The 18,988-nt window shown below is 34.5% G+C and overlaps 1 protein-coding gene across 4 annotated transcripts; it reads left to right on the top strand.

The window, feature by feature from the left end:
- Nucleotides 1-9,653: 9,653 nt before the first annotated feature.
- On the top strand, nt 9,654-17,955 carry LOC129891396 (topless-related protein 4-like). Of its 4 annotated transcripts, none has more exons than XM_055966744.1 (26): nt 9,654-9,701; nt 10,110-10,215; nt 10,534-10,713; nt 10,809-10,922; nt 11,044-11,202; nt 11,321-11,510; nt 11,579-11,705; nt 11,905-12,020; nt 12,179-12,347; nt 12,462-12,571; nt 12,672-12,741; nt 12,911-12,984; nt 13,074-13,169; nt 13,289-13,384; nt 13,667-13,794; nt 13,888-14,122; nt 14,198-14,362; nt 14,449-14,532; nt 14,646-14,792; nt 14,972-15,082; nt 15,159-15,338; nt 15,555-15,683; nt 15,788-15,883; nt 16,621-16,809; nt 17,070-17,236; nt 17,379-17,955. In XM_055966744.1, the coding sequence occupies exons 2-26, from the start codon at nt 10,136-10,138 to the stop codon at nt 17,572-17,574; spliced, it is 3,408 nt and encodes a 1,135-aa protein (XP_055822719.1). In that variant the 5' UTR covers nt 9,654-9,701; nt 10,110-10,135; the 3' UTR covers nt 17,575-17,955. The 4 variants fall into 4 exon arrangements, with proteins under 4 accessions (XP_055822719.1, XP_055822721.1, XP_055822720.1 ...); XM_055966746.1 differs by lacking the exon at nt 9,654-9,701 and adding an exon at nt 9,721-9,834 and having other exon boundaries at nt 11,321-11,504; XM_055966745.1 differs by lacking the exon at nt 9,654-9,701 and adding an exon at nt 9,721-9,834 and having other exon boundaries at nt 11,908-12,020.
- Nucleotides 17,956-18,988: the final 1,033 nt, after the last annotated feature.

Here is an 18,988-nt window from a genome sequence, read left to right as displayed (position 1 = left end):
TAACTCATTTCACCTACCATAGAAAGATCTAGATACATTTGACATCACTCATGACATAAATTGTCCTTCATTTAACATCATCCATGACATCAATATATTCCACTAAATTTTCAGATTTTTATTTATAATTATTTTATTTATTGTTAGGTCCTCTTTCCCACCTATAAATACCCACCTTATTTCCTCATTTTATTCATCAAGCTTTCTCAAGCAAATCTTCTCTCTATACACTTCTTTACACATTCTCAAATATAGTTTTAGTTCTTAGTAGTGAAGAAATACTATTCCGGTAATTCATATATTCCGGGTAGTACACAAAACGTTCCGGCAAGGAGAAAAGCTAGGATTCAAGAGTGGTCATTAAGTCTTCCGGTACCAACTAAAGCTTCGGTTTCCAGGTATGTAAGGCTTCAATGAGAGTATTCCTTCCACTCTCATGCCTAAATTATTTTGAGTATATGATAAATTATATTTATTTTCTTTAAGATTTACTCTAAGTTATGTAAGTATTTATCCATGGGTTCTTCCACCCATGTAGTCCAAAAACTCTTTCAATTAAATCTCTCAATTTCAAGTAATTTTCTTATGGATAATTCTTATTTTTACTTAATAGCATGAATCATGGTTGAACTAATGATTATTGGTCTATTTTGATGCAATATTATTTCATATGTATAAATTGATGGTTTGCAAGTAATTTCTCTATTTATCTCTTTAAAGGTTCTTGAAATTAATGGTGGGTTGTTTAAAGCATGATTTTTAATAAATGGATTTTAAAGTATTTATGTATATTTATTTACATACATATTTGCAAGTTGAAGTGATTTGAACCCACCTAGTTTTACTATGTTTTTAATAAAGTTTGACTTGAAAGCTTTGACTCTAAATAAATATTTATGAAAGTAATATCTATGATAAAAAAATGGAGTCTTATGAAATGAAAGAATGATGAAATGATATGAATCATGGATTCTTTATGCAATAAGGACAATTCTTGCATATTTGAATTATCAAATGTTTTAATGAGCTATTCTACCGAATATGATGTTTGAATTCTTAAGTTATATGCTATGAATATTTTGAAGTATTAAACTATTCCGTGGGATTGACTTAGCACCGAATGAGGCATTGAGGTGGGATTCGGTAAGGGAATCCTAGTAGCAACCCCTTGTCTCATTAACTATGTGCCAACATAGGAGCCCTTGTAGGCTTAGGCTAATGGATCCATAAATAGCCCTTAAAGTTAAAGTTAAAGAAACGAATGAAGTTGACGGAGTTCTACCCGGCAAGTAGTCTCCCCGGCAAGTAGTCAGTTGTTATTAGTACCTAATTAATTTGTTAGAAGATAGTTAGAGGTTGTAAATGTTAGCTAAGTATAAGTGTAGTACAGTTGTATTCCTTTCTTCCTCTCTTCTTCACGGTTGAAGAAAATGAAAACAAAAGCTCAAAATTCTCTCTCAACCATTTCAATCTCTCTTAATCATACCTTAGCTTAGTTAATATACTCATTTTAACATGGTATCAGAGCAGGTTTCAAGCTAAAGAACATCAGAGAAGGATACGTTCGTTGGAGCTCGGAACTAAAGAACATCAAAAGAGAAGATCGGAGAGGGAATTGAATAATAATGGTTGATAGTCAAACTTTAGCAGCTGATCTTTCACAATCGCAAGTAACGAGTGAGAGAATGGTTATAAAACATGGTCATCCCCTGTATGTGCATCCGTCGGACATATTTAGGATGCGTTTTAGCACCGGTGAAACACCGAATCTGAAAACTATGGAGTATGGAGTCGAGCTATGAGGATATCTCTTTTAGCTAAGAAGAAACTAGGTTTTGTCATTGGCACATGCACAAAGAAATCATTTGACGAATCGCTTCATGAATAATGAGAGACAGTGAATGCAATCATCCTCTCGTGGATCGTGAATACACTATCAGAGAACCTATTGAGTAGTATTGTGTATGCATCAGATGCACATTGGTTTGGGAGGATCTGAAGGAAAGCTTTGATAAGGTAAATTGAGTACGAATTTTTCAGGTACACACAACTATTGCAAGTCTCAAACAGGGAACCAATCCTCTGTCAGTATATTTCTCCAAATTGAAGGAACTGTGGAGTGAATTTGATTTGATAGCCCCTTCTCCGAATTGTGGTTGTCCAAAGTCTAGAGACTACATTGAATACCTGCAACAACAAAGGTTAATACAATTTTTGAGTGGTTTAAACGAATCCTATGACCAAGCTAAACGGCAAATTCTGATGAAGTTTAATGCACCATCTGTAAATCAGGCTTATGCCCTGATAGTGCAAGATGAAAGTCAACAAGTAAGTATTAAGAAATCAAATTCAATAACAATGCAAGCTAAAAAAAATAACAACTACAAGAGAGGAGGTTCAATGTATTGTGAGAATGTTTATATGCGAAATCACACAAAGAAGGATTGCTACAGACTTGTTGGATATCCTTCAGAAAGGAATAATAAAACTAACAAAAAACTGGAGGGAGCTTATGATGGCTATAGGAAAGATAACAACTATTGTGAAAAATGGAGAAATGATAGATACAAGAAAAGATACAAGGGGGATAACAATGAAGGATGGAGAAAAGAAACACATGCTGTAGTTGCTAACAATGCAGACTTTGCTCAAGGGAAATATGAAAGTAAGGCTAATAATAGGGATCAGTACACTGATGACAACAAAAGAGGTGATGGCAAGAGTAGTCACCATGATTTATAAGATCAGTACAAACATACCAATGGCTATGGCAGCAACTCTGAAGAATATCAAGCTCATATGACAGGTATTGTGACTTGTTTAATGTCTTAGTTAGAAAAGTGTGAATGGATAATTGACTCAGGTGCATCTCACCATGTTACTGCAAATAACAAATTACTAAGGAACATTCATAGCCTGCAAACTAATGAAGGAGTAATGATGCATTTGCCAGATGGAAGTACAGTTCCAATTACACATACAGGATGTGCAAAAGTATTTGGACAAGAAAGGATTACAAATGTATTATTTGTGCTTGATTTTAAATTCAATTTACTACCAGTTTCAAAATTAACCAAGAAACTATGTTGCTCAGTCAACTTTTTTCCTAATCACTATATCTTTCAGGATCTCTAAAATGACAGGATGAAAGGGATTGATAGATTGCAAGGAGGACTATACATTTTTAAAGGATCAGTTGAAGATTCTGATGAACAAAGAGAAAATATGAGACAAGTTTATCTAGCAGATGCTGATGAAAGGTGCAGTTTATGCCATTCTTCCATATCCACAATGAAGACTATGGTAGAGTTCAAAGACATGATTGACAAGAGTGTGCATAATAATTGTAAGATTTGTCCTTTAGCAAAACAAACCAGACTACAGTTTCCTTTAAGCATTTTCAGAGCTGATCAGTGTTTTGAACTAGTTCACTTTGATTTATGGGGTCCTTACAAAACTCCTACTTTTGATTAGAAGAATTATTTCCTCACCATTGTTGATGATCATACTAGATATACTTGAATCTATTTGTTACAACTAAAGACTGAAGTAATTGTTGTTCTGAAATAATTTCTTGTGTTTGTGAATACTCAGTTCAATTGCAAAGTCAAGATTATTAGGTCTGACAATGGTACTGAATTTTTTAACTCTCAAAGCTGTGAGTTATTACAAAATCTAAGAATAATTCATCAGAGTAGCTGTTCTTATACACCTCAACAAAATGGGGTGGTTGAGAGAAAACATAGGCAGATTTTGGAGATGGCAAGAGCTATTAAATTTCAGGCTACTTTTCCAACTAAGTATTGAGATTTTTGTGTTAAAGATATAGTGTATTTGATGAATAGGCTGCCATCAAGTGCCTTGAAGGGCTGCACTCCTTATGAGTTGTTGTATCACATAAAAACCTCTCTTGATCATCTAAGGGTACCTGATTGCCTGTGTTTTGTCACTATATTGCCTAGATCAGACAAGTTTGCTTCTAGAACCAAGGTAGATATATTCATGAGGTTTTCAGAGAACAAAAAGGGATATATTGTGCTTGATCTATCTACTAATAAATTTTTTGTTAGCAGGGATGTGGTGTTCACTGAAACTGAATTTCCTTTTAGCAACACTGCAAACTTAGATGGTAACATATTTCTCCAAATATGTCTTGTTAATGCTTCATATAATCCTCTTGTTCCTGCTCATATCTATCAGTCTCCACCAGTAGTAGCAAGGGGGATACAATCACCCGACAATGATACAGCAGTAAAAGAGGTAATACAAATGGTTGCACCACCTGAGACTGTCACTGACCCAACAGCAGCACCTGATGAAGCTGAACAAGTTCCATTGCAGGTTGATATTGTTCCTCCTGCTGTCACTGGTAACAGACCAATCAGGATAACCAAATAACCTGGATGGTTAAATGATTATGTTGTAAATGCTAGTCATGATGGAAATCACATCTATTCTATAAACAAGTACTTGTCATATGCAGGAACATCAAATAAGTATAAAGGCTATTTGGCTAAGTTCTCTACCTTGACTGAACCTCAAAACTTTAAGGAGGCTTCAAAGGATACAAAATGGGTAGAAGCTATGCAGCAGGAGATCAAGGCTTTGGAGGATAACCATACTTGGAAGATTGTTGACCTTCCAAATGGAAAAAATACAGTAAGATCTAAATGGGTGTATAAGATCAAGCATAAGGCAAATGGGGATGTTGAAAGATTCAAGAAAAGGTTGGTGGCAAAAGAATATAGTCAAAAGTAAGGTCTTAATTATCATGAAATGTTTTCTCTAGTGGCCAAAATGATCACTGTGAGATCAGTAATTGCACTGGAAGCATCAAAAGGATGTGTACAATGCATTTTTGCAAGGAGATCTTTATGAGGAAGTATATATGGAGCTACCAAAAGGGTTAAAGAGACAGGGGAGACTAAGGTGAGCAGGTTGTTAAAATTTCTATATGGCTTGAAGAAGGCATCAAGACAATGGAACATAAAATTGACTGATGCACTGATAGTTGCAGGGTTCACACAGAGTCTTCATGATTATTCACTCTTTACAAAGAGATCAGGTGACAACATTGTTATAATACTTGTATATGTAGATGATTTACTTATCACAGGAGATAGCAGCAGTCTCATAGAGGAAGCCAAGCAGATTCTGCATCATGACTTCAGAGTAAAGGACTTGGGGGAACTCAAATATTTTCTTGGCATAGAGGTCTTGAGATCACAAAATGGTATTATCCTTAATCAAAGGAAATACATATTGAAGATCATATTAGAAATGAGCTTAGCAGGCACAGAGCCAGTTGCCACACCACTGAAAGTTGAAAATAAACTAACTACTGTGGAATATGACAGAGCTGTTGGAGTTAAGAATGATGAAGCTCTAGAGAAGGCCTCAAGATATCAAAGACTGATTGAAAAGCTCTTGTATGTCACCATTACTAGACCTGACATTAGCTTTGCAGTCCAAACACTAAGTCAATTTATGCAAGAGCCTAAGGTTTCACATTGGGAAGCAACTGTTAGAATAGTCAAGTACCTGAAGAGTGCGCCAGGTTAAGGTCTTATTTTTAGACCACAACATCCACAGGAGATAACATGCTAGTGTGATTCAGACTGGGCAGCATGCCCAAACACAAGGAGATCCATCACAGGTTATGCAGTGAGTTTGGAGAGTCACTAATCTCCTGAAAATCAAAAAAGCAGCAGACAGTATTCAAAAGCTCAGTTGAAGCTGCGTATAGGAGCATGACAGCTGTTGTGGTAGAAATTACTTGGTTGCTGGGCTTGTTCAAGGAGCTTGGAGTGGAAGTCCATCAACCAGTAACAGTCTGGAGTGATAGCAAGGCAACGATTCAACTGACAACGAATCCCATATATCATGAGAGAACAAACACATCGAAATTGATTGTCACTTTATAAGGGATAAAATAAAGAAAGGAACAATAAAGACTGAATTTGTGAAGACAAATAATCAACAAGCAGACTTGATGACAAAGAAACTAAGCAAGTAACAACATGTGCATTTGATAAACAAGTTGGGAGTGTTGGATGTTATGCACCCACCAACTTGAGGGGGGTATTGACAGCAGCCATGTGCTATGCACATGGTGTAGTTAGTTGTTGTGCACATGGTGCAATTAGGGGTAGTTAGTCAGTTGTTATTAGTACCTAATTAATCTGTTAGAAGATAGTTAGAGGTTGTAAATGTTAGCTAAGTATAAGTATAGTACATCTTTATTCCTTTCTTCCTCTCTTCTTTACGGTTGAAGGAAATGAAAACAAAAGTTCAAAATTCTCTCTCAACCATTTCAATCTCTCTCAATCATACCTTAGCTTAGTCAATATACTCATTTTAACAACATGTATACAATCTAATATTCAGTCTAATAGGAAGAAAAAACGTGACTCTCATCACAAACGGCCAAATAAGAGAGCGTAGAAGATGAATATTGATTGCGTGAGGAGGTTTAACTCTTCCAGTCACGCGAAAAATACTACAAGGAACCCACCAACTGGAAATGCTCGTGCTATGAGGGAAGTAACGCTGTTGTTAACAAGATGAATTAATATTCATATCTAGAAAATTTTACTACTTTGAAAAAATTTACTCCCATATAATATGTATCATTATATACACAATTATCACTAAATTTAATTAATTAATAGATATAATTCTAGCCTCAAATTTTCACGTAAAAATTATAATTATTTAATGTAATATGACTGAAAATAATTTTTTAACAATTTACAACATTTTAGACCAATGAATTTTATCCTGGACAGATCCCCGCAAATAAATTTCACCTAATACATAAGTGGTTATTATTTTTTTTGGTACTTTTGCTTTTATGTCGTTCCTTTTTTCCTTTTGCAAATTTAAAATAGGAACAAAATTAAACTATGGGAAATACTAAAGCAATAAGTAATAGGAAAAAGATTCAAATATGCCATTAAACTTTGAGAAAATACTCATGTATGTCATTCGTTAAAAGTAGTTTGATTCATCTATGTCATTGCCGTTTGAGAAAAGGCTCATCTATGTCATTATTTTTTAACTCCGGTTTTGCAAAACCACCTAAACAACTTTTAACACTTTTAATTGGAGTTTTGAATCAAATGTACTGGTTTTGCTCATTCTTCTTCAAGAACACCAAGAACTATTATGCATGTCTTGTTGGGTTAGGTTAAATTCGAGCTCAAAAGATATTGAGTTTTGATATCTAGCTAGCACGGAGGGATGCTACTATTAAAATTTGAGACGATTTCGTAAAAAAATGAAGAAGTTGAAAATTTGGAGTTGTTGGTGTTCTTCATGTGTTCTTGGTGTTCTTGAAGAGGAAGGAGCAAAAAAAAATACATTTGATTCAAAAAAAAATGTTAAAAGTTGTTTGAGTGGTTTAGCAAAAATGTAGTTAAAAAATGGGAAATTTAGTACTACATTAAGAAAATATTTACCATTTATAGCAATAATATTTTTTTCCCACTAAACACTTATAATACAATTTTAATACATATTAGCGAGAATAATTTATAAAACTCATATAATACAAGTTTTATTCATGGATAATATATTTATCACATATTTTAATATATTTATAATGCATTGTGTCAATTTTTTACCAAATAAGTATAATATATTTTAAAACACTTATAATATATTTATACTGTATGCATAATTCACTTTTAATACATGACAGATATATCATAATATTGCTATATATTGCTATAAATGATAATAAATAAAAAATATCGCTAAAATAAGTAATTATTTATTAAAAAGTATTTTTTCTAGTAATTTTTCCTTAAAAAATAATGACATAGATGAACATTTTCTCAAACGACAATGCCATAAATGAGCCAAACTTTTAACTGATGACATAAATGGGTCTTTTCTCAAAGTTCAATAAAATATTTGAGCCTTTCTCCGTCTGAAATTATTTATCATGATTTTTGAAACAGTTATTTTAAATTAATTATTATTGTAAAAGTTTGAGACATATTAATTCGTTTCCCATTTACTTTAGTTGTAATTATTCTAATATCTTATAAATAAGGATTAAATAGTTAAAACTTTCTCCTAAATAATAAATAACTATTTTTAAAAATTATGATAAATAATTTAATATGAATATAACTATTTTTAAAAATCACGATAAATAATTTAACATGACATAATATTTTTTTTTAAAATGTAAAAAAAAGGATAAATAATTTGAGATGGTCAAAGTATTGAATTGCAAGCTAATCTTCTCCTAGATTCTTCTTTCTTGGAAATATCGAGCTGTTATTACATTTATATTATTAGATTACATAAATCTTTATAATTTAAATTTATACAGATTATTCTCATCTCTTAGGTGTATGCCATTAAATTTGTTTTTCCTAAAAAATAAAAGAAATTGCTTCTTGTTTATCCGTGCAATAAATGTTCAAATTTCAAAACGCACATATAATAAATCCATTTTTTAGAGAAAAAAATAAGAAAAAGGAAATATTTATTTTTGTTCAGTCAAAAGAAAAATAAATAAAAAAACAAAATTAGTTACAATTTATAATAATTATGATATCCCTATCTAAAACAGTCATGATTGTGCATTGTGTCAAATAACAATAAATTTTGTTGTTCCTTTTTTTGAATTGGGTTAGCAAAATTTAATGCTATTAACGGTAAATATTTTTTTTATTCTTAACGATTTTAGAGCGCATTTAATAAAAAGCACTTCTTTTATGTAAATTAAATTTTTTGGCACAAATTTAGATTAGTAAAATCTCAAAGCACGTAACACATTCAATTGAATAAAAATTGAAATATATTTTTTTTGGACACAATTCTCAAATTTGAATTCAGTCAAATTAAATTCTTAACATTTGAATAAACAACAAAAAAAAAATTGTGCCAAAAAAAGAAATCTACTTATTCAATTCAAAATAATTAATCTTTTAAACTTGAACACATAAATTAAGAAATCCACTTAATTCTAAAAATTAAAAGCGACTTTTGACTAATTTTTTTTTTAGATTAACATAATTGTCATTAAATTTTTACATTGAATTAAGAATGCATCAATTACAAATTTGAAAAATAATAATAATAATTTAAATACCTTCTTAGTTACCTGAAACATCAATTATTTCTAGGTATAAAAGGAAATATTTTCTATAGGTGGTAATAATATAATGTAAGCTAATTTCCTATTAGTTCCTTTAAATTTTTCTATCAAATAAGGTAAAAAAACCCGACAATTCTCATTTTTGCACAATCAATAATATTTTTTTATTAAATTTAAAAAATAAAAATTTATTAAATTTCAATATCTGAAAAAGGAAAGTAAAACAATTAAATTAGAACTAAACAAAATTTCCTTTTTATTAAAACGAAACCTACAATGAGGCCGACAACACTGAATCATTTACTCTCATCGAAATCCCCGCATTTTTTGCCGAATATAAAAAAAATAAAAAAATCATCTTTTTAAAAGAGACGTATTAAACAAGTCTATAAGTACATTTACTTATCCTTAAATTTCTGATAAGAAATAAACTTATCAGTGATACGTAATTTTACTTATCACTTTATTTCATAAATTTCAACCCGTCTTATCACCCTCTTTCCTTCCCCTATTTATATGTCTCTTCCCCACCTAGCCCTACTCACACATGGTCTCTCTCATCTTTCTCTCTCTTCCATAAAAAAAAGTACTCAAATTCTACCTTTTTGTTTCTCTCTCTTGTTTCTCTCTCTATATATATACATACACACAAAAAAAACCTTTGGATCTGTTTTTTTTTTTTTTTTTGTGTGTGTTAGTCTCTCACTCATTCATTCAAGGTATGTATGTATGTATTATTATTATTGTGTGTATGTGTATATATTTTCGGCGGTTTCTCGCTCTATATGTATAGGTGTGTATATATGTATATATACATGCACGTATATGTGTGTAGATTAGGTGTTTATGGAGTTTAATTTGAAGAATTTTGGGGGTTTTCGGGTTTTGTGTTTGATCTGTGGATTTTTTGTTTTGGGGGATTTGTATGGAATTGGTTTAATTTTAATGGGTAGGAGTTGAATTTGATGGATTTTCGATTATTTTTTTTTGGCAGGTGAGTGAGGAAAAGGAGAAAGGGAGATGTCTTCGTTGAGTAGAGAGCTTGTATTTTTGATACTACAGTTTTTGGATGAGGAGAAATTCAAAGATGCGGTTCACAAGTAGGGTTTTGTTTTATTTTTTCCTAATTTTTGTGATTTTTTTTCTTTTTCAATTTTGTCTGTTATGAAATGTGGGAAATTGAAGAATTTGTATGAGATGTTGTTAATTTTTTGGGGGGGTTGGGGATCTGAAGTGTTGTGAAATTTGTGGGTTGAGTGAGAAATTAGCTGAATTGATTGATTTGTTATATTAATTATGTTTGTGAATGTTTTTTTTTTGTCTTTATATATATCATTTCTGACTCAATTAAATGAAAAGAATTGGTAGTTGTGGTTTTGTTTGGTGGTGTAATTTTTCGGTTTTTTTTTGTGTTGAAGATTGGAGCAAGAATCTGGGTTTTACTTTAACATGAGGCATTTTGATGAAATGGTGGGGAATGGAGAATGGGATGAAGTGGAGAAGTACTTATCTGGGTTCACTAAGGTTGATGATAATAGATACTCCATGAAAATTTTCTTTGAGATCCGAAAGCAAAAGTATCTAGAAGCTCTGGATAGGTGAGTGTGATCTTTTTTTGTCTATTTAGATGCTTGTTATGTGTTTCGATAATTTCTAAAATGTTTGTGATTTTTTGTTTTTATGTTTCTACCAGGAATGACCGTCCTAAAGCTGTTGAAATCCTAGTTAAGGACTTGAAGGTGTTTTCAGCGTTTAATGAAGAGCTCTTCAAAGAAATAACACAGCTTTTGACTCTTGACAACTTTAGGTAATGGAAGGACTTCGCTTAGAGATTGCCATCTTGGCTCCCATATCTATTTCGTCTATCTTTTAAATGTTCTCTTTATCAATTTTCAAATGATTCTTGATTTGTCTGCAATGATCTTCAGGGATAACGAGCAATTATCTAAATATGGAGATACCAAGTCTGCTAGGGGTATAATGCTTCTGGAACTCAAGAAATTGATAGAAGCAAATCCCCTTTTTCGTGATAAGCTGACCTTTCCCTCCTTGAAGAACGCAAGACTGCGGACATTAATCAACCAGAGGTTTATTTCTAGAGAGCATTAGACATTTAAATACTAGTATTTCGGTTTGGTTCTCGTTTTTACCTTCTTTTATTCATAGTGTAGTTGGTTTACACATAGGTGCTCCATATTCTTGCAGTTTGAACTGGCAGCATCAGCTTTGTAAGAGTCCAAAGCCTAATCCTGACATAAAGACCTTATTTGTGGACCATTCTTGTGGTCCATCACAGCCAAATGGTGCACGTGCTCCATCCCCTGTAACCCATCCTCTCATGGGAGCTGTTCCAAAGCCGGGGGTTTTTCAACCTCTGGGTCCTCATGGTGTAAGTGTAAGTAGAAAAGCAAACTAGCTAAATTTCATTTGTAAATCATGACTGATGAAGTTTGTTCCTTTCAGCCTTTCCAGCAAGCACCTGCTCCTCTGCAAAACGCTCTTGCTGGGTGGATGACTAATCCTTCCCAAGTCTCTCATCCTTCTGCTTCTGCTGGACCAATAGGTTTTACCACTCCAAATAATGCAGCAGGTATTGTACGTATAGCACAGCCTCGAAATGATTCTAATGAGGTCCATCAATGCTAGTGCCACTACCGATTCATTGACAAATATAGTCGAGTGTGTTTGCAAATCTGAGATACTGATTTCTCTCCTCCAACCCCTCTCCCCCCTGTTAAGAGTTAGCCAGCTATAAACTGATACTTGCTCTATGTGCTAATATTATTTAGCAGCAGCTATGCTAAAGCGTCCGAGGACTCCTACAAATAACTCAACAGTAGACTATCAAACAGCTGACTCGGAGCACATGTTAAAGAGATCAAGACCTTTTGGTGTATCAGATGAAGTATGTCACCATTATCTTGAGTTGCTTATACATTAGTATGCATTTAACTGAGCTGTATGTTGTGGCTTGCAAATCTGCTCATATTTTAGGAAGTTCTTTGTGTGTTTGATGCTTTCGTATTTTAAGAGAAACAGTGATTCTATTTAAACTGATTACAGGTAAATAATATGCCTATCAATATTTTACCTGGTGGATACTCCGGACAAAGCCATGCGCAAAGTTCATACTCATCAGATGATTTGCCCAAGGCTTTTGTTATGACTCTAAATCAGGGTTCGGCAGTCAAGAGTATGGATTTCCATCCGGTGCAGCAGATTTTGCTTCTTGGTTAGTTTTCACGCAGTGAAATTCATTTTCCTCATTTTGATTTGTAGATCTACTTTTACGTTACACCAACTGTACATTTGTTTTGGGCCGCTACTGATGGTTCGTTATTTTCAGTTGGTACTGCCACAGGAGAGATTATGATTTGGGAATTGAGTTCTAGGGAGAGGATGGCTAACAGAAGTTTCAAGATTTGGGATCTTGGACAATGTTCAGTGGCTTTACAGGTACCTGTGAAACTTGTTGATTGCATTCACAATGTGTTTATCATGTATGGATGGTTTATAAGTCTCAAAGTTACCAATTTATTATCTGAATAACAACCAGGCATCTATGGCAAGCGAGTACTCTGCATCAGTTAACCGTGTAATGTGGAGTCCTGATGGCACTCTGTTTGGTATGTTGTCCGGATACTATAATGAAATTAACTCCTGGAACCTTAAGTTTTCTGTGAATGATAAAGCTTGTTGCAGTAGTTCATACTACTGAAAGCTAAAACTTTTTTTTGACCGAATTGCAATAATCAGCCTAAACTCTCTTTTTGCTTTTTGTTGATTCTTCATTAGGTGTTGCATTCTCTAAGCACATTGTGCACATCTACTCATATCACGGTGGCAATGATCTTAGAAACCACCTTGAGGTAATGTGCCTTTTGTAATCCTTCCGAATATTTACTTCTTGCTTTCTTCTTCTAAATGAATACAGACTTTGACTGGGCCTTACATGCAGATTGAGGCTCATTCAGGAAGTGTCAACGATCTTGCCTTTTCCTACCCTAACAAACAGATTTGTATTGTAACCTGTGGTGATGACAGGCTTATTAAGGTTTGATATGTTATGTGCTTTGACTCAGATTGTAAGGGTTGGACTTCCTCCACTCCCTTCACCTTTTTCTGTTGACTGGTTATGAGTACTGTATTTGATGAAGTATTTCTCATTCACAGGTGTGGGATGCGGTGTCAGGGTCTAAGCAATATACTTTTGAGGGTCATGAGGCACCAGTCTATTCAGTATGTCCACATCACAAAGAAAGTATTCAGGTTAACCATGCTCCTCCTTTTTAATTATCAGAAAATTGATTATAACTTGTTAGGTGATTTTTTCCCACTTCCTGGCACGTTTTCTTCCTTCATATATGATTTGAAGAAACGAGTTTTCTGGTATTGTGATATGCACAAAGCATTAACAAGTAGTAATAAAAAATTATGAGCCAGTTCCGCATGCATGAATTCAAAAATACTTCTCTTTTGATGTGAAGATCTAATTTACTTGTCTTTAGTGATATTTTTTAATCTAACTTCTTGGGTCTTCTGCTCTCTCAGTTTATCTTCTCAACTACAATTGATGGGAAAATAAAGGCGTGGTTATACGATAACATGGGTTCAAGAGTTGACTATGATGCACCAGGTCATTCATCAACCACAATGGCCTATAGTGCTGATGGAACAAGGTTTGCATAATGACTTCATAACTGTGCATGATCCGATTTTCTTACTTTCGCTTGGCTAAAGTTTGTGGTATATCATGAAATATTGGCTTGCAGGTTATTCTCATGTGGGACTAACAAAGAAGGAGAGTCATATCTTGTTGAATGGAATGAAAGTGAAGGAGCTGTAAAGCGTACGTTTATTGGTCTGGGGAAGCGTGCAGGTGGGGTAGTGCAATTTGACACTACTAAAAATAGATTTTTGGCAGCTGGTGATGAATTCACGATCAAATTTTGGGAAATGGACAATGTTAACATGCTGACAACTACTGATGCTGACGGTGGCTTACCGGTAAATGCCAGTCGACCAATTCTTTAACAACCCAGCCATGACGTTTTACTTACACGTTTTTTACCACATTCCCAGGCTTCTCCTTGCCTCCGATTTAGCAAGGAAGGAATGTTGTTGGCTGTTTCGACGAGTGACAATGGGCTAAAAATCTTAGCAAATACAGATGGTGTTAGGCTTTTAAGATCCATGGAAAATCGCTCAATTGATGCTTCTAGAGTATCTTCTGCTTCTGCTGTGAAGGTAGGTGGATTGATGCATTTCCTTTCCTTGTTCTTCAATGTTGAAAATATATTAGGCTGTCGATAAAATGCTTTACATGTATGCAGCCCCCCATGGTGGGAAGTTTTGGGCCTCCTAACACTTCTGTTGCTGCAAGCTTTGTAGATCGAGCAGTGCCAATGACATCCATGGTTGGTGACACTTTTCTAATTAAATGGAGATTTTCTTAGTGCAGTTCATACTTACATCTTTTGGAACTTTTGACCATTTGTTGATCAGCCCCTTTATTTTAACTTCTTGGTAGAATGGTGAAAATCGCAATTTAGGTGATGCAAGGCCAAGAGCTGCAGAAGAGCCTTTTGATAAATCTAGAATCTGGAAACCGACTGAAATTAATGAACCATCACAGTGCAGATCCTTGAAGCTTCCTGACAGTGTAGCAGCACCGAGGGTATGAGTTATTGCTTAAATAAAACCATGACCAAAGTTTTTGCCTGTAAACAATTTCTTTATGAGATGTGAGGTTGCATCATTTACTTGATCTGTAAAAACTAATGTCATTTTCCATTTAAGCTGAAAAAAGTAGTCCTTTTTTCTAATATTTTCTAGTTTCCTTTTCTGTTATTTCAGGTTACAAGGTTGATATATACAAATTCAGGACACGCTATACTGGCATTAGCTGCCAATGCTGTGCACAAACTTTGGAAATGGCCCAGAAATGACCGACACCCGACAGGGAAGGTATTGGTTTTTGTAACTTTAACTCTGTTTCGAAAATATATATCATTACAGCTCATTGTGCAATTCTCTTTTATAGGCTAATGCAAGTATTGTTCCACAACTATGGCAACCTCCAAGTGGGACACTGATGACAAATGATACTAATGACACAAATCCTGAAGAGGTTGTTCCTTGTTTTGCACTTTCAAAGAATGACTCCTACGTCATGTCAGCTTCTGGAGGGAAAATATCGTTGTTCAATATGATGACTTTTAAGGTAAAATGCTGCATCTTTTTATTCTGAGCTGTTCACAAGTAATTTGGTTGCATATGGGATGAAAGAGAGAGGAACTTTGTGCAACTTGCACTCTAGCTTTAGCCTAGCAGTTTATCTTAGAAGCTATAATCAGGAATTAGTTGCATGAAGTTATATATTATTTTACTTTATTTTGCTTTCCACTAATCTCTATATTGTTTCTGTTGCAAATGCAAGACTATGACAACATTTATGCCCGCCCCACCTGCAGCAACCTTTTTGGCGTTTCATCCTCAAGATAACAATGTTATTGCCATAGGCATGGATGACTCCTCCATCCAGATATATAATGTCCGAGTTGACGAGGTTGAGCTATTCAGAGATTTGTTTCATTTTGTGATTTTCGGAATAGTACTAAATTCAGTATTTAGTTGAAATGCGTTGACATCAAGTATGATCCAATTGTGTAGGTAAAGACAAAGCTCAAAGGACATCAGAAAAGAATAACTGGCCTTGCTTTTTCGAATTCTCTCAATGTGCTTATATCTGCAGGAGCAGATTCTCAGGTAAATTAATTTGATATAGATGTACTTTTGGTTGAAAAAAACAATTTTAGATATTCTGCCCTAATCATTATGGGAAATTGAGTTTAGCGTGGAACTATTTGGAGGTTGATAGTTGAGTTTTGATTGAGAGGAAATTGTTGAATAGTGTGTGACTACCTTGTCTTAACACTTAAAAGTTGTTGGAGAGAGCACCTAATTATTTTTTCATTTTATGTATGCAACACACCTCCTCACAGTTCGATCCTTTTATTTGGACCAAGCATAAAAAAAAAAAAAAGGGCAGCCCGGTGCACTAAAGCTCCCGCTATGCGCGGGGTCCGGGGAAGGGCCTGACCACAAGGGTCTATTGTACGCAGCCTTGCCTTGCATTTCTGCCAGAGGCTGTTTCCAAGGCTTGAACCCGTGACCTCCTGGTCACATGGCAGCAACTTTACCAGTTACTCCAAGCATGTGGAAATATTTTGTTGATGGGTGGCGGTGAGATTTGAACCTAGGACCTCAGCATGCTCCAATACCATGTGTGATTACCCTATATAAAAGTATAAATTGTTAGGAAGACAGTTTTATTTATTTAACTTGTGTCCTGCAACAAAAGGAAGTGCTTGTTTTGGTAACCCAGCCTACTTCACCCCAATCATAGTATAATCTTTTACAGATCTTTTCCTTAATAAGAGCTTGTGTAATTGTAATGTTTTATATGAGCAATGGTTGCTTCATGAGGTACCCTGTTTCTACAGCTGTGTGTTTGGAGCAGTGATACTTGGGAGAAGCAAATAAGCAAACACTTGCAGATTCCTGCTGGGCGTGCAGCTGCTCCTCAAGCAGATACTCGTGTACAATTTCACCAGGATCAGACACAATTGTTGGTAGTGCACGAAACACAGATAGCCATATTTGAAGCTCCTAAACTGGAGTGCCTCAAACAGGTGCGGATTCCCTTCTCTCTAACCCTTTCCAATCCCAAGTTTAAAATAAGGATTCATATAGCTTGAGTTGCAGTGATTAGACTTCCATTCCATTATGCCTGTGGGTTCTGGATTCTGTTTTTGGTGAATTCGTAAACCACATTTACATCATGAATATGTAAAAAGTATCAGAGCACATTATTACATCAAAACATTCTTTACTGCGTTTTTCCTATTTCTGCCCAGTTTAAGTCTGACATTGGATTTTTCCTCTTGAACAGTGGGTACCTAGAGAGGCAAGTGGACCAATTACACATGCAACATATTCTTGTGATAGCCAATCTATTTTTGTTAGTTTTGAAGATGCAAGTGTAGGTGTTCTCAGTGCTTCTACACTGCGATGGAGATGTCGGATCAATCCTACTTCATACCTCCCGGCTAATCCGAGGTGATTAACCACTGCTGCTTTTCTTTGTTTATTCCAAATTCTGGTCGAAAAAAGGAACTCCATAAAACTGGATATGCTGTAGCTGTATTTCTATGTGTGTTCTTATTTTAGTTTTGGTTATTTTTGAAAATTTGTTTTGCAGTTCAAGGGTGCATCCGCTTGTTATCGCTGCCCATCCATCTGATCCGAATCAGTTTGCGTTGGGACTAAACGATGGTGCTGTAGTTGTACTTGAGCCGCTTGAGGCTGAAGGTAAATGGGGAACATTGCCCCCAGCTGAAAATGGTACTGGGCCAAGCACTTCAGGTGCTGCGAATTCAGATCAACCCCAGAGGTAGTTACCTCATGCACATGCTGGCAGTTTTCGTTGAAAAGACAAGTGTATGTGCTGCATCGCATTGTTTTTCAATGTCCCTCCATTACAATTTTCTTGGAAGGAGAAGCTTCTAGATTAGCCAGTGTAGTTAATAGAAAGCTGAATTTAGATAATGTAGAGTTTGTTTAGTAGGGGTACATCAGTTCACCGATAATGTTCGTGGTGGACATGTAAATGTAGTAGAGGGTGTTTTGGTATCAGTAATCTGAAAATCCTAGTTATAGTTGGAGATATGAACAATCGCCTTTGTCAGTGGTTCTTTTTAGCTTTACTAAAGAAGAATGATTTCCAAATTGTTTCCTTCTTTTTTACTGAATATCTCAAAGTTACTTGAATGGTTTAAGGATGTTTTTTTATGAAACCTGTACCTTTGTATGTTACAGAAAAGAGAGAAAAAGTTTGAAAGGTTCTTTGGGACTCGCCATTGAGCGGGAGAGACTACTTACATCCCAAGCGCTTGATTGTTGATTGATTGTTGATTGTGCGTCCTAAATATGTCAAACGTTCAACCTAAATATGTCAAACGTTCAACGCTTGATTGTGCGTCCTAAATATGTCAAACGTTCAACGCTCGGGTTCGCTCAATAGTTTTTACCAAATTCATGTGTTAATGTTGACTCTAAAATTCTTCAGGAAATGAATAATGAAAGCTCAAATTATTTGAAGATGGAGAGTAGTAACTCAAATAACGATCCATATTATTGCATAATTACTAATTGAGAATATTATGAGGATAAATATAATTTGAACATCCCTCAGACTTTAATTATTTTTATATATGAAAGCAACTTTTATTCATGAAAAAGTAATATTTTATATTATATTACTGTTAATGTTTATTGAATATTTACTTTATGAAGGTACTATGTGTAGTTTGATAAATATCTTTTAAGAAATTGCAATTCTTTCAATTGGTATAGTTGATTTGTATGTGATAACTTCAACACTATTTCCATATTTTGTGTTATTATTTATTTTATTAAAACATAAATTAAGAAAGTAAAGATTCAAAAGCCCATGTCTCGAGGCTTATGCTTCACCGCCTATTTTTTTAAATTTTTTTTTAGTCCAAAAAATATATATAATATTAACATTAAAACTTAATCATAAGAAGAATGTTGCGACTTGAAGAAATGGCTAAAAAAAGATTATCGAAAGCATCCGAACTCAAGAGACTTTAAAAAAGGGGGAGTGTGGCAATAGAACTCATAACCCACGAGCCAACCGGAACCCCGAATGACTCCACCAAGCCCTCCAAAATGTGTTTGGCGATTTACCGGCCTGGGGGAAGGAAAATCCAATGGATAATGGTCGGTATTTTGGGTTTTAGGGTACCTTATTATTAGAGAAAGGTTTGGAACCCTAACCAACATTTT

Source organism: Solanum dulcamara, chromosome 6 (assembly GCF_947179165.1).
Source record: "Solanum dulcamara chromosome 6, daSolDulc1.2, whole genome shotgun sequence".
Classification (NCBI taxonomy): Eukaryota; Viridiplantae; Streptophyta; class Magnoliopsida; order Solanales; family Solanaceae; genus Solanum; species Solanum dulcamara.
The sequence above is the reverse complement of the archived record's forward strand: the minus strand, read 5'-3'. Positions and strand labels throughout refer to the sequence as shown.